This window comes from Notolepis coatsorum (assembly GCF_963971535.1).
Source record: "Notolepis coatsorum genome assembly, chromosome: 3".
Lineage (NCBI taxonomy): Eukaryota > Metazoa > Chordata > Actinopteri > Aulopiformes > Paralepididae > Notolepis > Notolepis coatsorum.
Window position 1 is genome coordinate 168,835,615 of NC_140167.1, and position 22,471 is coordinate 168,858,085.

At 42.6% G+C, this 22,471-nt stretch overlaps 1 protein-coding gene across 1 annotated transcript in view; it reads left to right on the plus strand.

Moving 5' to 3' along the window:
• Positions 1–22,471, plus strand: part of ttc21b (tetratricopeptide repeat domain 21B) — a 156,215-nt gene that overhangs the window by 112,364 nt on the left and 21,380 nt on the right. Inside the window, exons 23-24 of the mRNA XM_084310923.1 lie at positions 4,725–4,875; positions 6,653–6,814. Of these exons, the coding sequence (XP_084167049.1) occupies positions 4,725–4,875; positions 6,653–6,814 (313 nt within the window). The remainder of the gene's footprint in view (positions 1–4,724; positions 4,876–6,652; positions 6,815–22,471) is intronic.

The following is a 22,471-nucleotide window of genomic DNA, read 5'->3' on the forward strand; positions in this document are numbered from 1 at the left end:
GAACTAGAAGGGATATTGATATGCGCGGGAGATTTTAATGTAGTACTGAATCACGACCTAGACACCACGAGTACTAGAAAAGGACGGGCACCAATCAGTAGATATATGAATATTCAGATGACGGAAATGGGAATTACAGATGTTTGGAGGGGGATGCACGCCATGGACAGGGAATACACACATTACTCACACCCGCATGTGACATATGCGAGAATAGACTACTTTTTGATGACGACGGGGGACAGTTACAGGGTACGGGAGAGCAGAATAGGAGTAGCGGACATATCGGATCACAGTGCCATATATCTGACAGTAGATCTAGAAGGGAGACGGAGGAACACGATCTGGAGACTAAATGTAGGAATATTAAATAACAAGGGGGTGGTGAGTCAGATCAAGGAGGAGATAGCCAGATATAAGGAAGAAAATGACAACGGGCGGTAGATCCGAACATTCTATGGGACACACTGAAGGTGGTGATAAGGGGGAAATTGATGGAGAAGACAGCAATGCTGAAGAAGGCCAGAACGGAGACATATCACAATCTGATAGGGAAGCTGAAGAAGCTAGAGGGGAGACACCAGATATCAAAAGAACAGGAAACGCTCGGAGAAATCAAAGAAGTAAAGGCCAGGATAAATAGGGAATTATTGACGGAAATAGAAAAAGAAAGCGAGGTTCATGAAACAAACATACTATGAAGGGGGACCAAAAGCGACCAGATTGTTGGCTAGGAGAATTAGGACGCAACAGAAGTTGAACACGATACACACAATAAGGGATACAAAGACTAATGAAATATTGAGAGACCCAGCTGAAATAGAGAGGACATTTAGAGAATACTATGAAAAACTATACACACAGCCAAAAGCTGCGGGAGAAGAGGAAATAGAAGCATATCTGGAGAAGCTAGAGTTACCATCGATAGGGAAATAACAGAATGAAGAATTAAATAAAATAATTACGGAACGAGAACTGGAAGAGGCAATTAGTAGAGCTAAAAACAACAAGTCTCCGGGGAGCGACGGATTCCCATCGGAATTCTACAAGACATTTAGAACTGAATTAGCACCCATGTTAGGGGCGGCGTTCAGACACACAATGGAAGAGGGAAAAATGCCCCCCTCGTGGAAGGAAGCCATAATCACCACGATACCGAAGGAAGGGAAGGATAGGGAATTATGTAGTAGTTTCAGACCTGTGTCCATACTCAACGTGGATTACAAGATGTATACATCGATAATATCAAAGAGATTTGAGATGTTTATGCCAGACATTATAGATGAAGATCAAACTGGATTTATTAAAGGGAGACAGACACAGGACAACGTGAGAAAGACATTACACATAGTAGAGGAGATACAAAAACAAGGGGGTAGCGCGGTACTGATTAGCCTAGATGCAGAAAAAGCATTCGACAGTGTGAGCTGGACATTTTTATATATAACATTGATGAGGTTCGGACTGAACGGGAGGGCGATGAAGATGATCAAGGCTCTATATCAAGAACCAACAGCGAGGGTTAAGGTGAATGGCAGCTTGACGGATAGAATCAGATTAGAGAGGGCTACCAGACAGGGATGTTGTCTCTCACCGACGCTCTTCGCCGTTTTCATAGAACCACTGGCACAACTGATCAGACAGACCGAGGACATTAAGGGAGTAAGGATAAAGGGAACGGAATATAAACTAGGCCTATTTGCGGACGACGTGATAGTATACATGAGGCAACCAGGCAAGAGCTTCCCGGCACTGATGGATCTACTGAAGGAATATGGCCACTACTCAGGATACAAACTAAACGTGACAAAGACACAGACCTTAGCATGGAACTATAACCCAACGACGGAAATTAGAGAACAGTACGGGATAAGATGGGACATGGACAAGATTAAATACTTAGGGGTGAACATCACGAGAGGGGTGGAGAAACTGTTTGAGGCGAACTATACACCGATAAATCAGAACATCAAGAGAGACTTAGAGAGATGGACAGTAATGCCCTTGGACTTTAATTCAAGAATAGAGGTCATTAAAATGAACATACTATCAAGGTTACTGTACCTATTCCAGTCACTACCGATACAAATACCACAGAATCACTTCAGGGAGTGGGACAGACTGATATCGAGGTTCATATGGGCGGGGAGAAGACCACGGGTCAGATATAAAACACTACAACTACCAAAGGAAGAGGGAGGGATGGCAGTACCCAGCCTACAAGATTATTACTATGCAGCACAACTGAGAGCAGTGACGTGCTGGTGTAACGACAGATATGAGGCAAGATGGAAAGACATTGAAAAAGAAGGGGAGGGATACAAGGTACAAGCTCTGGTGGGAGATAGGGAACTATTTAAAGAAAAAGAGGGACTATTAGATCCAATCACCAAATGCACCTTGACCATATGGAACAGAGTAGTAAAAACACACAAATTGGAGAAGCAGTCAGGGGTCCTGAGATGGGTAACACATGACAAGAGATTCAAACCAGGGAGGTTAGACCATGGATTCAGAAGGTGGGAGAGGGGGGGGGGCAACAGCGATATGCAAAATGATAGAGAAGGGGGAAATGCAGACACTACAAAAATTAAAGGAGAAATTTGGACTAGAAAACAGGGACCACTTCAGATATCTACAGGTTAGAGACTACTACAACAAAGAAATAAGGGGGGCCAAAGACGAAGAACAGAATGGAATAATAAAGATGATAGTATGGGCATACGAAGGGGGGCAAGGAAGAGTAATATCAGCAATATACCGGGCTATAATGAACAGCAAGGGACACACGACCGATTACATAAGGGAGAAATGGGAGAGAGAGCTAGAGATAGAAATAACAGGGAAGGAATGGGGGAACATATGCGAGGTGCAACATTCAACAACAGGATCGAGGATATGGAAAGAGTTTGGATGGAAAAACATAATCAGATTCTTTATAACCCCAGAACTGAAGGGAAAATATGCACCAACACAAAGAGCTTGCTGGAGGATGTGTGGGAAGGAGGGGGCAAATCACACGCACATATTCTGGGGATGTCAGAAGCTGAAGGGGTATTGGGAGGAGATAGTGGAGGCAATGATCAGAATATTAGGATACGGATTACCACAAACAGGACTGGTGCTTTACTTAGGAGACCTGACACATGAGGGAATACAAGGGGGGGACAAATATTTAATAAAGATAATGTTGATAGCAGCCAGAAAAGCAATAACGAGACTGTGGTACAAGGAAGACCCACCGACAATAGCACAATGGGTAGGAATAGTGGAAGAGATACAGGATATGGAGAGGATAACACACATGCTGAGGTTACAGGAAGAGAAATTTGGGGAAAGATGGGGAAAGTGGGAGGACTATAAGGGGAACGAAAACGACATCACAGAGGAAGAAACAAATGCAACACAAGAGGGAGAAGGGTAAAGGAGGAAAGAGGTTCAAGGAGGGTCTCTGAACCCATGTCGCACATTTTTGCTTTAGTTATTTTCTATCTCTATCATTGGGGTAGGACAGTTGTTTTATGTTTTTTCAATTTATTATTTATGTCTGTGGAACTTTTGCTTAAGTCGGTATTTTTTATTTCTGTTTTTGGGTATTAAAATCTTTTCTTTATTGTTTATGTCTGTTTAACGGTGTTGTACATTATGTCTATGTATTATGTACCTGGAAGACCGACTGAGATGATAATAATATTCAAAGATGATGTTGTTTGTATGCTTGTAATCCAAAAATGCAAATAAAAATTTAGTTAAAAAAAAAAAAAAAAATGATATTTGCAGTAATACGCAATCTTTCAAAACATGAAATAAACACAAAAAAGTGCAACAAAAGTGCAACTATTGCTAAAAACCCAGTGAAATAAAAGAATAATAAATAATCTTAGCTTCTTAGATTTCTTAGCTTAACATAACAGACCTAAGTTTGGGGGAACTAATGGGATAACTGGGGTTGCAACAAAAGTTCAACTAGGGCTAAAAACCCAATGAAATTAAATAATAATAATAAATAATTATGCTTCTTAGCAGATTTCTTAGCTTAACATAACAGACCTAAGTTTGGGGGAACTAATGGGATAACTGGGGTTGCAACAAAAGTGCAACTAAGGGCTAAAAACACAATGAAATAAAATAATAATAATAATAAATAATATATCCTTCTTAGCAGACTTCTTAGCTTAACATGCAGGGAACTAATGGGATAACTGGGGATGATGTTTGCTCCTGACAAGAGTCTCAAAGTCTGGGGTGATGGTAGACAAAGCAACTCTGAGGTCATGCTCAATGTCCAATCTGTTCCTCCGCTTTTTTTTACTTATTTTTATTTTTTTTTACACACACATCCCACTCAAAATGGCCCCGCGACCCACTTTTGGGTTGCGACCCACCAGTTGAGAAACACTGGTGTAGACCACTTATGTTAACAACTAAAATACTGCTTACAGCAGCTTTAACCCCCACAGAAATAGCGACGATGCCCTGAGTTCAGAGAGGAAGTGACTGTTGTGTAAATATGTTCTGCTGACCTCCTGGATCTATCTCTCTCTCCCTCTCTCTCCCTCCCTCTATCTTTTTCTCTCTCTCTCTCTCTCTCTCCCTCTCTCTCCCTCCCTCTATCTTTTTCTCTCTCTCTCTCTCTCTCTCTCTCTCTCTCTCTCTCTCTCTCTCTCTCTCTCTCTCTCTCTCTCTCTCTCTCTCTCTCTCTCTCTCTCTCTCTCTGTCTCCAGACAACTACCCCACCCTGTCACGTCTCATAGACCTGCTGAGGAGAGCAGGGAAGCTGGAGGACGTCCCCAGGTTCCTGGACATGGCGGGGAAACACGCCTCCCGAGCCAAGTTCGATCCCGGGTTCAACTACTGCAGAGGACTTTATCTGTGGTAGAGACACTAATCACAAGCATGTTTAATCTGTGGGATTAAAGGGGGGGGGGGGGGTCATCTGTCTAGCATTAGCTGATTAAATTTACATTTAGTAATTTAGCTGAACGATTTTATCCAAAGCGACTTACAAGTTCTGTACAACAGGTCAGCAGGAAGCGTGCGACTCTTACAGCTAAGTGTCAGTAACAGTGTTGAACTTGAGTGCTACAGTCTTGAGTGCATAGTAGTATAGACATATTAGCATAACAGGGCGGCCGGGTAGCGCAGCGGACTAAGCGTCCGTCTACCACCGCAGAGTCAGTGGGATCGAATCGAACTGCCAGCGGTACCTCCGGCTTGGTCGGTCGTCATACTGACACAACTGTCAGCGGGTGGAGAGCCGGTCGGTCCTGGTCGTTGTAAACAGCGACTCCTACAGGTCGGTCAGGGTGCCTGCACGGCGAGGGAGGGAACTGGGGGAGGTAGTGTGAGCCTCCCACGCATTACACTTCCCCAGTGAGGGTCCTCGCTGTCAGGTGAAAAGAGGCTGCTGGCTGTCTCCTATGTATCGGAGGAAGCATGTGATAGACTTCAGGGCTCCCTAGACCGGCAAGGATGGGGAGGGGGGAATTGTCATAATGACTAAATTGGGATGGGAGAAAAATACTGAAAAATAGGAGAAAAAAGTAGATACAAAAAAAAATACATAATATTAGCATAATAGGTAGTAGTATAGACATTATCATAGTAGTAAGGTACATAATAGTATTGTGGCGGGGGCTGCGGTAGCTGAACCCAATAGCAGAAACACAGGGAGAGAGAGAGTGGAGCATTTTAGGATATTTATTCCAAAGTCTACCATGCGGCCATGTATAACAACGGAATGGTCGGAATGTGTGAGCAGGAGTCTTCTTCGTTCTCTACGGGAGCGTCCGGGCGGGCGGTGTCTCGATAGACAGCGTAGGCCGGCAGCGGATCATCCTGGACACAGGGAGAACAAAGGTTAGAGAAGGATAGACGACATTAGGAGAGAGCAGCAAGGTAGGATACGTCCTCGTACCTAGGTTGGCTAGAATAGATAACACTCCGACGAAGGATGACAGGATCCGTGGGGTGTATATCGGGACCGCTGATGAGCAGATCCCTCTCAGCTGTGCCGATTGACGCTAGTTGACAGCGTGGGAAGGCTGCGGCAGGAAGCTGCCCATATAAGGGCACGGAAGGACGGGGGCAGAGGAAGGCCCGGACCGGGATTGTGACAAGTATAATAGTAATATACTATAGTATAGTAATATTGTTTGAAGAGGTGTGTTTTTAGTTGAGGGTGGATAAATTGAGCGGGTTTCGGCTGTGTGTCCTCACTGGTGGGTTTCGGCTGTGTGTCCTGACTGGTGGGTTTTGGGGGTGTGTCCTGACTGGTGGGTTTCGGCTGTGTGTCCTGACTGGTGGGTTTCGGCTGTGTGTCCTGACTGGTGGGTTTTGGGGGTGTGTCCTGACTGGTGGGTTTTGGGTGTGTGTCCTGACTGGTGGGTTTTGGGGGTGTGTCCTGACTGGTGGGTTTCGGCTGTGTGTCCTGACTGGTGGGTTTTGGGGGTGTGTCCAGACTTGTGGGTTTTGGGGGGGTGTCCTGACTGGTGGGTTTCGGCTGTGTGTCCTGACTGGTGGGTTTTGGGGGTGTGTCCTGACTGGTGGGTTTTGGGGGGGTGTCCTGACTGGTGGGTTTTGGGGGTGTGTCCTGACTGGTGGGTTTCGGCTGTGTGTCCTGACTGGTGGGTTTTGGGGGGGTGTTATCCAGGTACACGGGGGAACCAAACGATGGTCTGCGGCACTTCAACAAGGCCAGGAAAGACCACGACTGGGGCCAGAAAGCCGTGTACAACATGATCGAGATCTGCCTGAACCCTGACAACAACACCATGGGAGGAGAGGTGTTCGAGAACCTGGACGCAGACATGGGGTGAGCTGACCTTAACACTTTGGGTGCCGGGAAACGCTTTTCAGCGTCATTCCCGGCCATGCTCAAGTTGCCGAAGACGCTTTACAGCGTCTTTGATCTGTTTACATCTTTTTTCGATTTTCCCCGTCTGAACTTCACCGCGGAGCTTTTGGCAGAAAATTTGAACAGGAAACTGCATTTCCTCTCAAATTACACTAGGTGGCAGTGTCCCCCTATTTTCTAACACTATCACATGAGGGTGAATATTGTACCCCACAATGAATCTGGCATTTGATTGGCCAGATGCAGTGGCCAATGTGACCACAGGTATAAAAAGTTTGCGCGATCCCAGAATCGACGAGGTTTTGGAGGAGAGAGAGAGAGATAGATAGAGCGATAGAGAGAGAGAGATTGAGAGAGAGATATTTGAATTGAGATCAGCCTATAGTCTATATTTATAGTGTTATACAGTATAGTGGTAGTATCAGAATAATTGTAAGGTTTCAGCTGTGCTTTAGAAAGTACTTAGTCGTGCTAAGTAGTAGTACTATTGTGAGGGATTAGTGTGTAGTCTAGGTAGTATATTTCAGTAGTAGTAATAGTAGTTTGATCAGTTAGTAGTTCCATTTAGATTATTAGTTCAGTATGAGGAGACGTAGTGTAGGTAAGCGAGGCGACAAACCGACAGCGGATCGGTTTGTTCAAACGAAGCTGGCGTTTGGACCCGCGGTTGCAGCAGCGGCACCAACGACCGGACCTTTGGTAGCTCCAGCAGCGGCACCAACGACCGGACCTTTGGTAGCTCCAGCAGCAGCAGCACCAACGACTTTGGTAGCTCCGATCGGAGAGAGCCGTGAGACCGTTGCTGGGCCCAGCAACGCGTCTCGCCCTGGGACCGGGAGCGGCTCTCCCCGACGCAGTTCGAGGAAGAGGAAGGCTGCCGCTGTGGTCATAGCTTCTTCATCCGAGTCAGCGGACAGCGATTCGACCACCCATGAATCTGATGGGAGCGCCGATTGGGAACCACCAGGTAATTACACTGTCTTATATATATGTGATTGTGTGTGTGTGTGAAACGTGTATTTGATGATTTACCTAACGCTAATTGATTCATTGTATACTGTGAATATGTAACGTTAGTTCGCCAAACCAACGCCGATATGCATTTATTATATGTGATTGTGTGTGTGTGTGAAACGTGTATTTGATGATTTACCTAACGCTAATTGATTCATTGTATACTGTGAATATGTAACGTTAGTTCGCCAAACCAACGCCGATATGCATTTATTATATTATAGCTCCGGAGTCATCTGACGATGATCTCGATTTGGGTCAGAGGTGTACTTATGGGTCTGATTCATCGCACGAGTCAGACGTGGGACGCGGTGGTGGTCGACGAGGGGGCAATGGTACGTCATGTTGCAATGTGAATATTGTTTTACGTGCATGTTCAAATCGATAGTTGATGACCATGTGCTACACGTTAGGTTGCATGGCCTTGTGTGTGTGTGTGTGTGTGTGTGTGTAGGTGCACGCCCTTTGATGTGTGTAGCTATCAATGTAAGTGATATAGTTGCATGCTGTGCAGGACACCATGTGCTAAGTTGGGGTGCACAGCCTTTGTTGTGTGTGTGTGTGTGTGTGTGTAGGTGCACGCCCTTTGATGTGTGTAGCTATCAATGTAAGTGATATAGTTGCATGCTGTGCAGGACACCATGTGCTAAGTTGGGGTGCACAGCCTTTGTTGTGTGTGTGTGTGTGTGTGTGTGTGTAGGTGCACGCCCTTTGATGTGTGTAGCTATCAATGTAAGTGATATAGTTGCATGCTGTGCAGGACACCATGTGCTAAGTTGGGGTGCACAGCATTTGTTGTGTGTGTGTGTGTGTGTGTGTGTGTAGGTGCACGCCCTTTGATGTGTGTAGCTATCAATGTAAGTGATATAGTTGCATGCTGTGCATGCCACCATGTGCTAAGTTGGGGTGCATGGCATGTAGGCCTGTTTGAAGTGAGATGGAGTAGGGCGTTTTTTTTTTTTTTACAAGGGCTTGTGTGTGTGTGTGTGTGTGTGTGTGGTGTGTGATATGCAGGCCTCGCCATAGTTCAAAGGTGTTTGAGAGGGTTCAAGCCTTTGATGTGGTGTGTGTGTGTGTGTGTGTGTGTTGTAATCAATGCTATTTCATTTAGCATAGTCCCAATATCATTGATTACAGCACACACACACACACACACACCACATCAAAGGCATGAACCATCTCAAACACCTTTGAACTATGGCGAGGCCTGCATATCACACACCACACACACACACACACACACACAAGCCCTTGTAAAAAAAAAAAAAAAAGGCCCTACTCCATGCTTTGATGTACAATGGCCGCTGATTTATTTTGTGTTCATTACAGGATCTGACACCGAATCCGGGGCTGATACACCAACATGCTTGGGTATGTACTAACTACATTTATGTATGTAAATGTATTACTATTGTGTTTTATGAGACTTACTTACTGAATGAATTTAATCCAATTCAGATTCTGGCGCAGACGCCGCAGAGAGTGACGCAGAGACTGGCAACGACATAGGATCACATTCTACTCCTGCAGGTAATTGTACATAAAATATAACACATAATGCTATATATATATATATATATATATATATATATCATGTAAATACAATGACAATACGTTGCCCTAGTGTAATGTATTACATCATGTGATTCTAGAACTGGATGCTAGTCTGGACATGCCGGAACCCGTTGCAGGGCGGAAACGCACATCTAAGAGCGGTAAGTTGGCCTCACTCTGCACACCACTTCCAGCTCTGACCTCTGACCCCCACACCACGTCCAGCTCTGACATCTGAACCCCACACACACTCACTCATTCACTCACACACAGTTTGTAACTACGTGGCATATGAATGTTTGTCTACAGTAGGGGTGTTATAGTATATTTGTATAATTGACAGGTCGTGGCGTGCGACGCGGAGGAGCGAAGAGCAGGGCTGCGATCCGTCAGGAAGAGGAGAATGCCTGGTCTCGTGAGGGCTGGGTGCCTCACAGGATCCCCTTCACAGCCCAACCGGGGTTGCTCCAGGACGCCGCGGCACTCAAATCGTACCGGCCTGCGAAATGGATGGATCTGTTCCTGACGGATGCTTTTCTGAATTCCATTGTTGCCCAGACCAACCTCTACGCTGATCAGTCCATTGCCCGGCTGGACCCCACGCTAACCAGTAGCAGGGCACTGCTTTGGAAGCCCCTCACATTGAAGGAGCTGAAGAAGTTCCTTGGACTCAATTTCCTTAGCAGTGTCCTGCGGAAGCCTCGCATGGACCAGATGTGGACCACTGACGACATGATGTACACACCATATTACTCGCAGACCATGCCACGCAACCGGTTTCAATTGATCTGGCGATTCCTCCACTTTGCGGACAATACATCCCTGGAAGTTAGAGACAAATTGTGTAAAGTACGCCCTGTAGTCGACCATGTAAACGTGAGGTGCAAGGACCTGTACCAGCCTGAACGTGAGCTCGCCATTGACGAGGGGGTGATGGCATGGCGAGGCCGCCTGACCTTCCGGGTCTACAACCCCAACAAGCCCACCCGCTATGGCATCAAGTCTTACTTCCTGTGCGAATCACGCACAGGATATTGCTTTGCATTTAAGCCATATTGTCGGGAAGGCTCGCTCCTGGGGGACACGTCGTCGGTCTGCTTGGACGTCTGTCTGGAGCCGGATATACGTTGTACATGGACAATTTCTACAACTCGGTACGTATGTCCGCCAGGCTCCGACAGTTGAGGACCGACGTCTGTGGTACCCTCAGGAAGCACCGGGGGGAGCCAGCCATCATCAAGAACGTGACCTAACGTGACATCGGTGTGGGGGAGCGCATTGCGGTCAACAACAAGGAGGTCCTGATCGTGGCATGGCGCGATAAGAGGATCGTGAAGACCATCAGCAGCTACCACGAGGACACCATGGAAATGGCGATGGTGTGGAAGAAGCAGAAGAAGGGCAAAGCGCTGAGGGTGGAGATGCTCAAGCCGTCATCAATCATGGCGTACAATAAATTCATGAACGGCGTCGATCAGCTGGATCAGAACATCTCGTACTATCCGGTTACACGTAAGACTGGAAAGTGGACCAAAAAGTTTGTGATGTATCTGATCCAAATATGTATGTTCAACGCTTTTGTCTTGTACAAAAAAAAGCACCCACAAGGGCATTACTACAACCTCTTCCGGTTCACCAGGGTTGTGGCGCGGACCTACACAGATGGTCTGGAGAAGAAGATTCCTGGGGTGACAGCGGAGATGGAGGCGGAGGCGGAGGCAGGGGAGGAGGCAGGGGAGGAGGCAGGGGGTGGGGATGAGGAGGAGGCAGGGGCTGAGCAGGTGGGGCGTGACGACCCTAGGGCCCCACTGGGGGACCCGCAGAGCAGATTAGTGGGTGGCTTTGTGAAGCATGTAATGGTTGCATACAAAGCCACCCCCAAGCGAAAGCTACCGTGTAGGAAATGTCGGGTCTGCAGTAGGCGTGGCATCAGGAGTGAGACCAGATATTTTTGCACATCGTGCAAAGTCCCCCTGCATCGTGACAAATGCTTCGCTCTGTACCACACAAAGAGGGATTTCTCTAAATAGTTTCTTTATTAGTTGTCATACAGAAGTACAGACTACTTCTAAATAATCCGGCACACAGAAGTACAGATTACTTCTAAATAATCCATCATTGTGTGATACAGACAGAACCATGTGTACCGGTACATAGTATAGCTAGCTGAGAGTAGTATAGTATACAGTGTAGTATAGTATAGTATAGTATATTATAGTATAGTATAGTATAGTATAGTATAGTATAGTATAGTATAGTATAGTATAGTGTATGGGTAGTTGCACTGTTTTCTGTACAAGACAAATGCGTTGAACACATGTATTTGGGCCACGGTTGTCGATATTGCATAGGCATGTTTGGACCACTTGCAGATGAGACGTTATGTTAGCGATCTAGCTGTATCGACTCCATTCATAATTTGCATTGTGTGTGTATATAGTTTATTTTTTTATTTATCTTTTTCCCCCCTCATTTTTACCGTTTGCACAGAACCAATGGTTGCTGACAGTCACCCAGTTTATAAAAGTATATACTGTAGGTAACATACCACACTTTTCTAATGCAGTCCATTGGCCTCTTATTTATATACTTTGGAAGCATGTATTGGATATTTTTTGGTCCACAGATCATCTGGCGCTTCATCCATTTATCAATGGACAATGCAGTCATCGATGCGAGAGACCAAGTAAGATACGCCCTGTAGTTCATGTGACGTGCCTGTACTGTGAATGTTACCAGCAAACTTCTAAATGCACTGAAACAATGGTTGGTTATCCTCCAGTGTTCACTTTTTATAAGGTATTGTCTTGGTAAATTACCATAATCCTATACTGTGAATGTTACCAGCAAACTCCTAAATGCACTGAAACAATGGTTGGTTATCATCAGCCAGTGTTCACTTTTTATAAGGTATTGTCTTGGTAAATTACCATAATCCTATACTGTGAATGTTACCAGCAAACTTCTAAATGCACTGAAACAATGGTTGGTTATCATCAGCCAGTGTTCACTTTTTATAAGGTGTTGTCTTGGTAAATTACCATAATCCTATACTGTGAATGTTACCAGCAAACTTCTAAATGCACTGAAACAATGGTTGATTATCCTCCAGTGTTCACTTTTTATAAGGTATTGTCTTGGTAAATTACCATAATCCTATACTGTGAATGTTACCAGCAAACTCCTAAATGCACTGAAACAATGGTTGGTTATCATCAGCCAGTGTTCACTTTTTATAAGGTATTGTCTTGGTAAATTACCATAATCCTATACTGTGAATGTTACCAGCAAACTTCTAAATGCACTGAAACAATGGTTGATTATCCTCCAGTGTTCACTTTTTATAAGGTATTGTCTTGTAAATTACCATAATCCTATACTGTGAATGTTACCAGAAAACTCCTAAATGCACTGAAACAATGGTTGGTTATCATCAGCCAGTGTTAACTTTTTATAAGGTATTGTCTTGGTAAATTACCATAATTTTATACTGTGAATGTTACCAGCATATGTGTCTAATGCACAGCAACAATGGTTGGTACTGATGACTGGTCACCCAGTTTATTGAACATATTTTGCAATAAAAATGTTCATTTCATCAAAGTTTCAAGTTTTCTGCATTGTAAAGTATTCTGTATTTTATAATAATGTTTTCTGGACCTACACCAGTAGTTATAACTTACTTGTTCATTAGCGCCAGGCATGGTGGTTGATAAGGTAGTAGTATTTCCAGGTGAAACTAATTGATATATTATCAATACAAGATATTATTACTTTATGAATGTGTTTATCATGTATGGACGAATAAATTGGAAAACAGGTAGGTACAGAGCAACACAGTGTCTACAACACAGGAGCAGATTATGCACAGTACATGAATGAGAAACAGTCGAAATGTTTTTTTTTAGTTTATTGCATGCACATGATCTATAATACCTGATCGGTACAATATCTACTAATAGACTAGGCAGAATTTCAGAAAATGTGCTTGTATAAAGTGCTGAAGGTATTTCGTGTTTATTTTTGGTACACAACATTTCTAGGGGTATTAAGGGGTGCTGAATCCAAATCTGCTGTATACCAAGCTCAAAAATGTCAAATAAGGCCTCAAAATTGAGAAATCCAACATGGCCGCCAGCACCAGGCCCTCTCTCCACAAAAACAGGTGCTAAACCCACAGTTTTTATTCTACTGACATGAAACTTTGCACAGAACATCTGCACCTATGGAGGAAGAGAGTAGGAATATAGCTGGGGTGCAACCATGAGTAACAGGGTGTTTTTGACTGTCGAACTGTAATCTTTGTATAGGCGAGGATAAAAAAATTACATTTCTTCAGTGTTTGCAGGAATACTACAGCAATTTGGTAATAACTGTACAGTGTTGGACACCAACATTAGAATCCCCCAAGTCTTAGCTTTATTCAGGTACCAAGTTTATGCAAGTAGCTCTTATAAATCTGGATATATAAGCCTTTTAATGTAAGCATGCTGTTTTAGGCGAATTTTCAAAAAATAAATGGTGGGGCTTAATGAGTTAAGTGTGACTACACAAGGTACAAACCTGAATTAAATGTGCTTTTGTAAGTTTTCTTACATACATCAACAAGGACGTAGTCACACCGGAGATTCAAGAATCCCTACTTGGCGCAGAACACCTTGGACAGGCACAACTGAACATGTTTGTAAACAAACGTTTGTGTGAACCTCCAGATAGTGACCAGCACCTGAACCTGAAATCACCCATTCGAATGAACAAAGCCAAGACATTTGCCTCTTTGTATGAAGTTGTGCAACTTTCCAAGAACAAGCAAAACACCATCAAAGTGGACAGGCAGATTCTACAAAGGCTCATCACAGCTTACAGAGCAGGTCGTAAGGTAGACCTTGACAATATCCTCCAGCATGAGCTCATGCCCATCCCGCCATCTCTGGCCACAACTAACGGGAGTCTACATTCCACCAACAAGTCTGTGTTAGCAAATATACTGACGAAACAAGTTAAAACCCCTGCAGATCTTACCCTTCAGGGACCCAGCTGCCTGGTCATTGATGGCCAAGCTCTGGTAATGGCACTCGGAAAGCCACCGGACACTACAACATTTGGTGACTATGCCAACAAGTTCACTGACACCGTGTTGAAGATGGGAGCAAAATACCAGAGGGTAGATGTCGTCTTTGACAGATACCATGACCAATACATCAAAACAGGCACAATCTGAGAAAAGTGCTGCCAAACTTCTACCAGCATGTGACTTGTTCTACCAGAGGCGGGAATATTTTAGACCATTGCTACTCGCAATTTAAGAGCGGGTACAAATCACATGCTGCCAGTCCTTTCGGCAAGTCAGATCACGACGCCATCTTTCTTGTACCGCAGTATAAACAAAGTCTCAAGCGCATTCCTGTAGTATCGCGAGAGGTGAAGCGCTGGACGGTGGCGTCGGAGGAGACGCTCCAAGCTGCACTAGAATGTACAGACTGGGGGGTGTTCCGCGATAACACAGATAATATTAATGACTACACGGAAACAGTGCTGACTTTGTTTGTACTTTGGTAGAAGAAACAATCCCCTCTACCACAATTAGAGTTTACCCAAACCAAAAGCCCTGGGTAGACAAATCCATCCGCGAAGCTCTGAAGGCGCGCACCTCAGCATACAATGCCAGGCTTGTGACAGGCAACATGAATGACCACAAGGTGGCGAGATACAATGTTAGGAGGACAGTAATAGAAGCAAAAAGGCGCTACAGGGATAAAATTGAACTTCAATATGAACAGGCTGACTCTAGAGCTATGTGGCAGGGCCTCAGAACGATGACAGATTACAAAGGCACCTCCCTCAAACTGAACAGTGACATCCAACTGGCAAATTATCTCAATACCTTCTATGCGAGGTTTGAGGCTGGGAATAACAGCACCAGCCTACAAACCACTGCAATGGAGGGGGGGGGGCACTGCTGATGGAGACTCAGTGTTCAGGATAACAGAACATGAGGTGAGGAGGACGTTTAAGAAAGTGAATATCAGGAAGGCAGCAGGACCGGACGGCATCCCCGACCGTGTCCTAAAAGTCTGTGCCGACCAACTGGCCCCGGTATTCACTGACATATTTAACCTGTCCTTAGAACAGGCTGTCATCCCCACCTGTCTGAAGAAGTCCACCATTATCCCTGTACCCAAAAAATCCAAGCCTGCTTGCCTCAACGACTACCGCCCTGTAGCTCTCACCTCCATAGCCATGAAGTGCTTTGAGAAGCTAGTGAAGGGCTACATCTGTTCCTCCCTCCCCATCAACCTGGACCCCCTGCAATTTGCATACCGCCCCAACAGGTCCACGGAGGACGCCATAGCCCATGAGCTGCACACAGCAGCATCACACCTGGACAAGAGGCAGGGGGACTATGTGAGAATGCTATTCATCGACTACAGCTCAGCATTCAATACCATAGTCCCCTCCAAACTCATAGTCAAGGTCAGGGACCTGGGCTTGAACTATGACCTCTGCCAGTGGGTCTTGGACTTCCTGACGGGCAGACCCCAGGTGGTGAGAGCAGGCAACTGGACCTCCTCATCCATCACTCTCAACATAGCGGCCCCCCAGGGCTGTGTTCTGAGCCCCCTCCTCTACTCCCTGTACACACATGACTGTGTGGCACAGCGGAACAACAACACAATCATCAAATTTGCTGACGACACAGTAGTGGTGGGCCTGATCTCTGCAAACGACGAGAGGGCCTACCTGGAAGAGGTTAAGGTTCTAGCGGGATTGTGTCAAGAGAACAGCCTCTCCCTGAACGTCAGCAAAACAAAGGAGATGATTGTGGACTTTAGGAGGTCGGGGTCAGGGACTACAGCCCCCTCAGCCTCGATGGGGCACCGGTTGAGAGAGTGAACAGTTTTAAGTACCCCGGAGTCCACATATCCGAGGACTTGACATGGACCACACACATTGACAGTGTTATCAAGAAGGCACGACAATGCCTCTACTTCCTTAGGCGCTTAAGGAAGTTCAACGTGAGTCAGAAGATCCTCAAGAACTTCTACTCATGCACAATAGAGAGCATCCTGACTGGCAATATCACCTTCTGGTTTGGGAATAGCACTGCACAAGACCGCAGCAGACTACAGAGAGTGGCCCGTTCAGCCGAACGCACAATTGAAGGTGGGCTTCCCACTCTCCAATACATTTACAACAAGCGGTGCATGGGCAAGGCTAAGAGAATAATCAAAGACTCCAGCCACTTAAACAACTGCCTCTTTGAACTGCTGCGGTCAGGCAAGCGATACCGGAGTCTCATGGCAAGCACAGAGAGACTCAGAAGGAGCTTCTATCCCCAGGCCATCAGGATGCTCAATGAATGAACAATGAACAATAAGCAAACCATCAACACACCCACAGCGCACATACACTCACTTAAATAAACACACTGTAGTACCCACTTTACCACTTTAGACACACTTTACACTTTATATTTATATTTATATTATTGGTAAGGAAATTGCACATCATTCTCATTCCTTATTGCACCTCACCACTACAAGGTGGCACCACAAGCTAAGCTATACCTCACCATTTTTGTACCAGCTGTACATACTGTATATATAGATACACTGAACAATTTTGTTGTTTACACTTGTTTACATACTTGACTTCTTGATGTTCTATTTTATACTTATTATACTTATTTTTTTACTATCTTGTTATTATCTAGCACACTCTCAGGAGCAACACAGAAAGAAACATTTCATGCAAAGTATTCTGTATGCTGTATGACAACTAATAAAGAAACTTGAACATTCACTTATTTATATGGTAAAATAATATTTTTATTTTATTATATTATAATCTATTCTATTCTATTCAGGAAAAGTGGCATTGGATGAATCATGCAACTGCAAGACACCTGCGACACCTGCCTGAATACGATTGATGACTGACAATAAATTACTGTACCTAAGATACTGTACGCATATTAAGGACTATCTAATTTGCATAAATGGCATGTTGATAAAAAATTCAAGAGAAAATAGTTTGATGAATAAATCCATCCTGCTTTTCTTTCTGATTTGGTTGATGAGTTATGCATCAATAACGACCACAGTTTCTGCTATAAATATGAGTTTCAAGCAACATTTTCACAACTGATCTAAAATCAGGATATGATTTTAAATTCTTCATGTATGCAAACATATAAAAACACATTTCATTCATGTTTTTTTTTTTTTTTTATGCTTAAATTTTTATTTCCAGTTTTTTGCTTTACAAACAAAACATCCACATACAATAATACAATTGGCGGTCAAAATTATAAACAACAGTACAATAGAATTCGATAGATAAGAACTAAAAGATATAGCTGATATTAGAAAAATTAATATCGAAATCGAATGACAAGTTGACCTAAAATAAATTCACTAAAGGGGAAAAGGAAAAAAACACAGCTAAACAAAAACAAAGAAAAGAGAGAAACAATAAATAAATACAAAAGAAAAATACAAAAAAAGTGACATGGGTTCTTTGGTACCTTCATAGTTTATTTTCGTTTAGTTTTTTCTTCTTGTCTCCTTTTCACTCTCCTGTGATGTCGTTTCTTTTTTTCCTATACTCTTCCCACTTCTCCCATTTTGATTCAAACTTCTCGTCTTGTAGCCTCAGCCTATATGTGATTCTCTCCATTTCCTGTATCCCACCCACTATCTCTGTCCATTGTTCCCTCGTCGGTGCTTCTACTCTATACCACATTTTCGTCAGTGCTTTCTTGGCTGCTACTAGTAATATCTTAATCAAGTATATATCTTTCCCCTGCATTCCTTCCTGTGTTAAGTTCCCTAAATACAATACTTGTCCTGTCTGGGGTATTTCATATCCTACTATTTCATTTATTATCCCTCCTATCTCTTCCCAATAGTTCTTTATTATCTGACATCCCCAGAATATGTGTGTGTGGTTTGCTATTTCCTGTCCACATTTTCTCCAGCATGGTTTCTGTGTTGGTGTATAGTTGCCCTGTATTTCTGGTGTTATAAAAAATCGAATTATGTTTTTCCACCCAAACTCCCTCCATATCCTTGACCCTGTGGTTGTGTGTTGTATCTTACATATGTTATACCATTCTTCTTCTGTTATCTCCGTTTCTAATTCCTTCTCCCACTTTTCCTTTATATATTTGGTTGTGATGTCCTTGCTGTCCATTATTGCCCGATATAGTGCTGATATCCCCCCCCCCCTTCCTTCCTTCGTATGCTTTTACCATTATCTTAATTATCCCATTCTGATCTTTGTCTTTGTCTAGTTTTATTTCCTTGTTGTAGTAGTCCCTAATCTGTAAATATCTAAAGTGGTCGCTATTCTCTAGTCCGAATCTTTCTTTCAATTTTTGTAGAGTCTGGATCTCCCCTCCTTCTGTTATTGTACATATTGCTGTTATGCCCCCCCTCTCCCATCTTTTGAACCCATGATCTTCTTTCCCTGGTTTAAATTTGTTGTCGTGCGTTATCCATCTCAGTATCTTGGTTTCTTTTTCTAGCTTGTATTTCTTTACTATCTTGTTCCATATATTTATAGTGAATTTGGTAATTGGGTCTATTAGTTGTTCCTTTCTTCTGTATAGCTCCCTGTCTCCTATTAGTGCCTGCACTTTGAGTCCCTCATTTTTTGTTTCTATGTCTTTCCATTTGGCTTCATAGTACTCGTTGCACCAACATGTTACTATTATCAGCTGTGCTGCGTAGTAGTAATCTTCTAAACTAGGTATTGCCATTCCTCCTTTCTCCTTTTGTAATTGTAGAGTCACATATCTTATCCTTGGCCTTTTCCCCCCCATATGAATCTTGATATCTGTTTATTCCATTCCCTGAACTGGCTTTGTGGTATTAATATAGGTAGAGCCTGAAATAGGTATAGTAACCTTGGTAATATATTCATCTTTATAATTTCGATCCTTGAGCTAAAGTCTAGAGGCATTACTGTCCATCTTTCTAGGTCTTGTTTGATTTTCTGATGAATCTGTGTATAGTTTGCATCGTATAGTCCCTCCACCTCTCTTGTAATATTCACTCCTAGGTATCTGATCCTGTCCATATCCCATTTAATCTTGTATTTGTCTTTGATCTCTGTTGTTGGGGTGTAGTTCAATGTTAAGGTCTGTGTCTTTGTTACGTTAAGTCTATATCCTGAGTAATATCCATATTCTGTCAGTAAGTCCATCAGTGTCGGGAAGCTTGTGTCTGGTTGTCTCATATATACTATCACATCATCTGCGAACAGTCCTTCATTCATGTTTCTACCTTGTTTAGTCAGAAAGATATGCACTTAAATAGATTTCAGGCTGGCGCTGGCGGCCATGTTGGATTTCTCAATTTTGAGGCCTTATTTGACATTTTTGAACTTGGTATACAGCAGATTTGGATTCAGCACCCCTTAATACCCCTAGAAATGTTGTGTACCAAAAATAAACACAAAATGCCTTCAGGGTTATGATTTTCTGAAAATTGACCCTGTCTATAACCTGATCAATACAATATATTCCCACCTGATCGATATAATAGTATTACTGCATTTCAAGTTTGTCAGTCAATCGGACTGACAGTCCGATTGACTATCAATCAATCAAACAATCAACAAAACAATCAATCAAACAACCAATAAAACAATCAATCAAACAACCAACAAAACAATCAATCAAACAATCAATCAAACAACCAACAAAACAATAAAACAATCTATCAATCAAACCAATAAAACAATCTATCAAACAATCTATCAATCAAACAACCAATAAAACAATAAAACAATCAATCAAACAACCAACAAAACAATCAAACAAAACAATCAATCAATCAAACAACCAACAAAACAATAAAACAATCTATCAATCAAACCAATAAAACAATCTATCAATCAATCAAATAACCAATCAAACAATCAAACAATCAAACAACCAACAAAACAATCAATCAAACAAAACAATCAATCAAACAACCAACAAAACAATAAAACAATCTATCAATCAAACCAACAATCTATCAATCAATCAAACAATCAATCAATCAAACAACCAATAAAACAATCTATCAATCAAACCAATAAAACAATCTATCAAACAATCTATCAATCAAACAACCAATAAAACAATCAAACAACCAACAAAACAATCAAACAAAACAATCAATCAATCAAACAACCAACAAAACAATCAATCAAACAATCAATCAAACAACCAACAAAACAATAAAACAATCTATCAATCAAACCAATAAAACAATCTATCAAACAATCTATCAATCAAACAACCAATAAAACAATAAAACAATCAATCAAACAACCAACAAAACAATCAAACAAAACAATCAATCAAACAACCAACAAAACAATAAAACAATCTATCAATCAAACCAATAAAACAATCTATCAATCAATCAAATAACCAATCAAACAATCAAACAATCAAACAACCAACAAAACAATCAATCAAACAAAACAATCAATCAAACAACCAACAAAACAATAAAACAATCTATCAATCAAACCAACAATCTATCAAACAATCTATCAATCAAACAAACAATCAAACAATCTATCAATCAAACCAATAAAACAATCAAACAATCAATCAATCAAACAACCAACAAAACAATCAATCAAACAAAACAATCAATCAATCAAACAACCAACAAAACAATAAAACTATCTATCAATCAAACCAATAAAACAATCTATCAATCAAACCATCCATCCATCCCAGTCTAAATTGCTTTATAACACGTTCAGTACCTATTATCACCCCGGCCGGCGCGGCGGCACACCTTTCATAAAAGTGCCCGTAACTCCTGTTCTAAAGAATATACCTGTATTTTTACCCTTTGTTGACATTTTTTAACTTGTAATTGCGAACGAAGACATGCAGAAACAAACGGTTTTTTTCATTGTGTACATCATCAACTTGTCGTCGTCAAATGAGCCAAACCATTTCCCCATAGTTATAATATAAAATATAGAAATAGCTCCGCTAAGATCATGAGATATGCTAAAATCGCCCAGGAATCCTGGCAATCAACAGTCATTTTCCGGATTTCTGGCCGGCACCCAAAGTGTTAAGATAAGATAAGATAAGAGAACCTGGATGCAGACATGGGGTGAGCTGACCTTAAGATAAGATAAGATAAGAGAACCTGGACGCAGACATGGGGTGAGATGACCTTAAGATAAGATAAGATAACCTGGACGCAGACATGGGGTGAGCTGACCTTAAGATAAGATAAGAGAACCTGGATGCACACGTGGGGTGAGCTGACCTTAACACTTTCAGAGCCCTTGCTTAACCTTGATTTACCGGTTGAATGCCCACCATCCACTTCAATGTTAGCGTTAAAAACGCCTAATCTATGTTTTAAATTATGGCTATGTGTCTAATCTGCCCGTCACTTATCAATGACTCGTTTTCCAGTCAACATTGTCGAAGCGGATTGTTTTTTTATTGGTTCATTTTCGTTTTATAGCATTTTGAAAAGCCCTAGTTTTCAAGGAAAATATAAAGATTCCATGATAAAAGACGTTTACTGGAATATTCTAGAATACACAAAAACGTTGTAATTTTTCTGCCTATTTATGAATAGTTTTCAAATAAACGCTAGATTATCGATAGTATATGTGTATGTATGCACGCTAGAGACGCGAGCTGTAAAAATCAATTCTCTTATTTCCTCATCAGCAATCGCGCACACACACACATAGGGCAAACGCTGAGATCTCAGCGAATACAACTCTGATTATCCAAAGACTGGTCAAATAGATTCCTTACCTCAGATCAGATGTTCTCCAAAAAGATCATTCCAATTCCTGATCGCCATTCCAAATATCGATCACGCTTATTGATTGAGTATTGGCTACTGTGAATATATATTCCAGGCTGATTCCCGTCCCGTGATGACTTCCATGTTGAGCAGACAGCTTGCCAGCACAAGGAACCAACTGGCTCCGCCTCTACAGATCCCAGGTCAGTCTAAGCGACTGACCTGCAGTTACACAGGGATAGACGATAGGAGG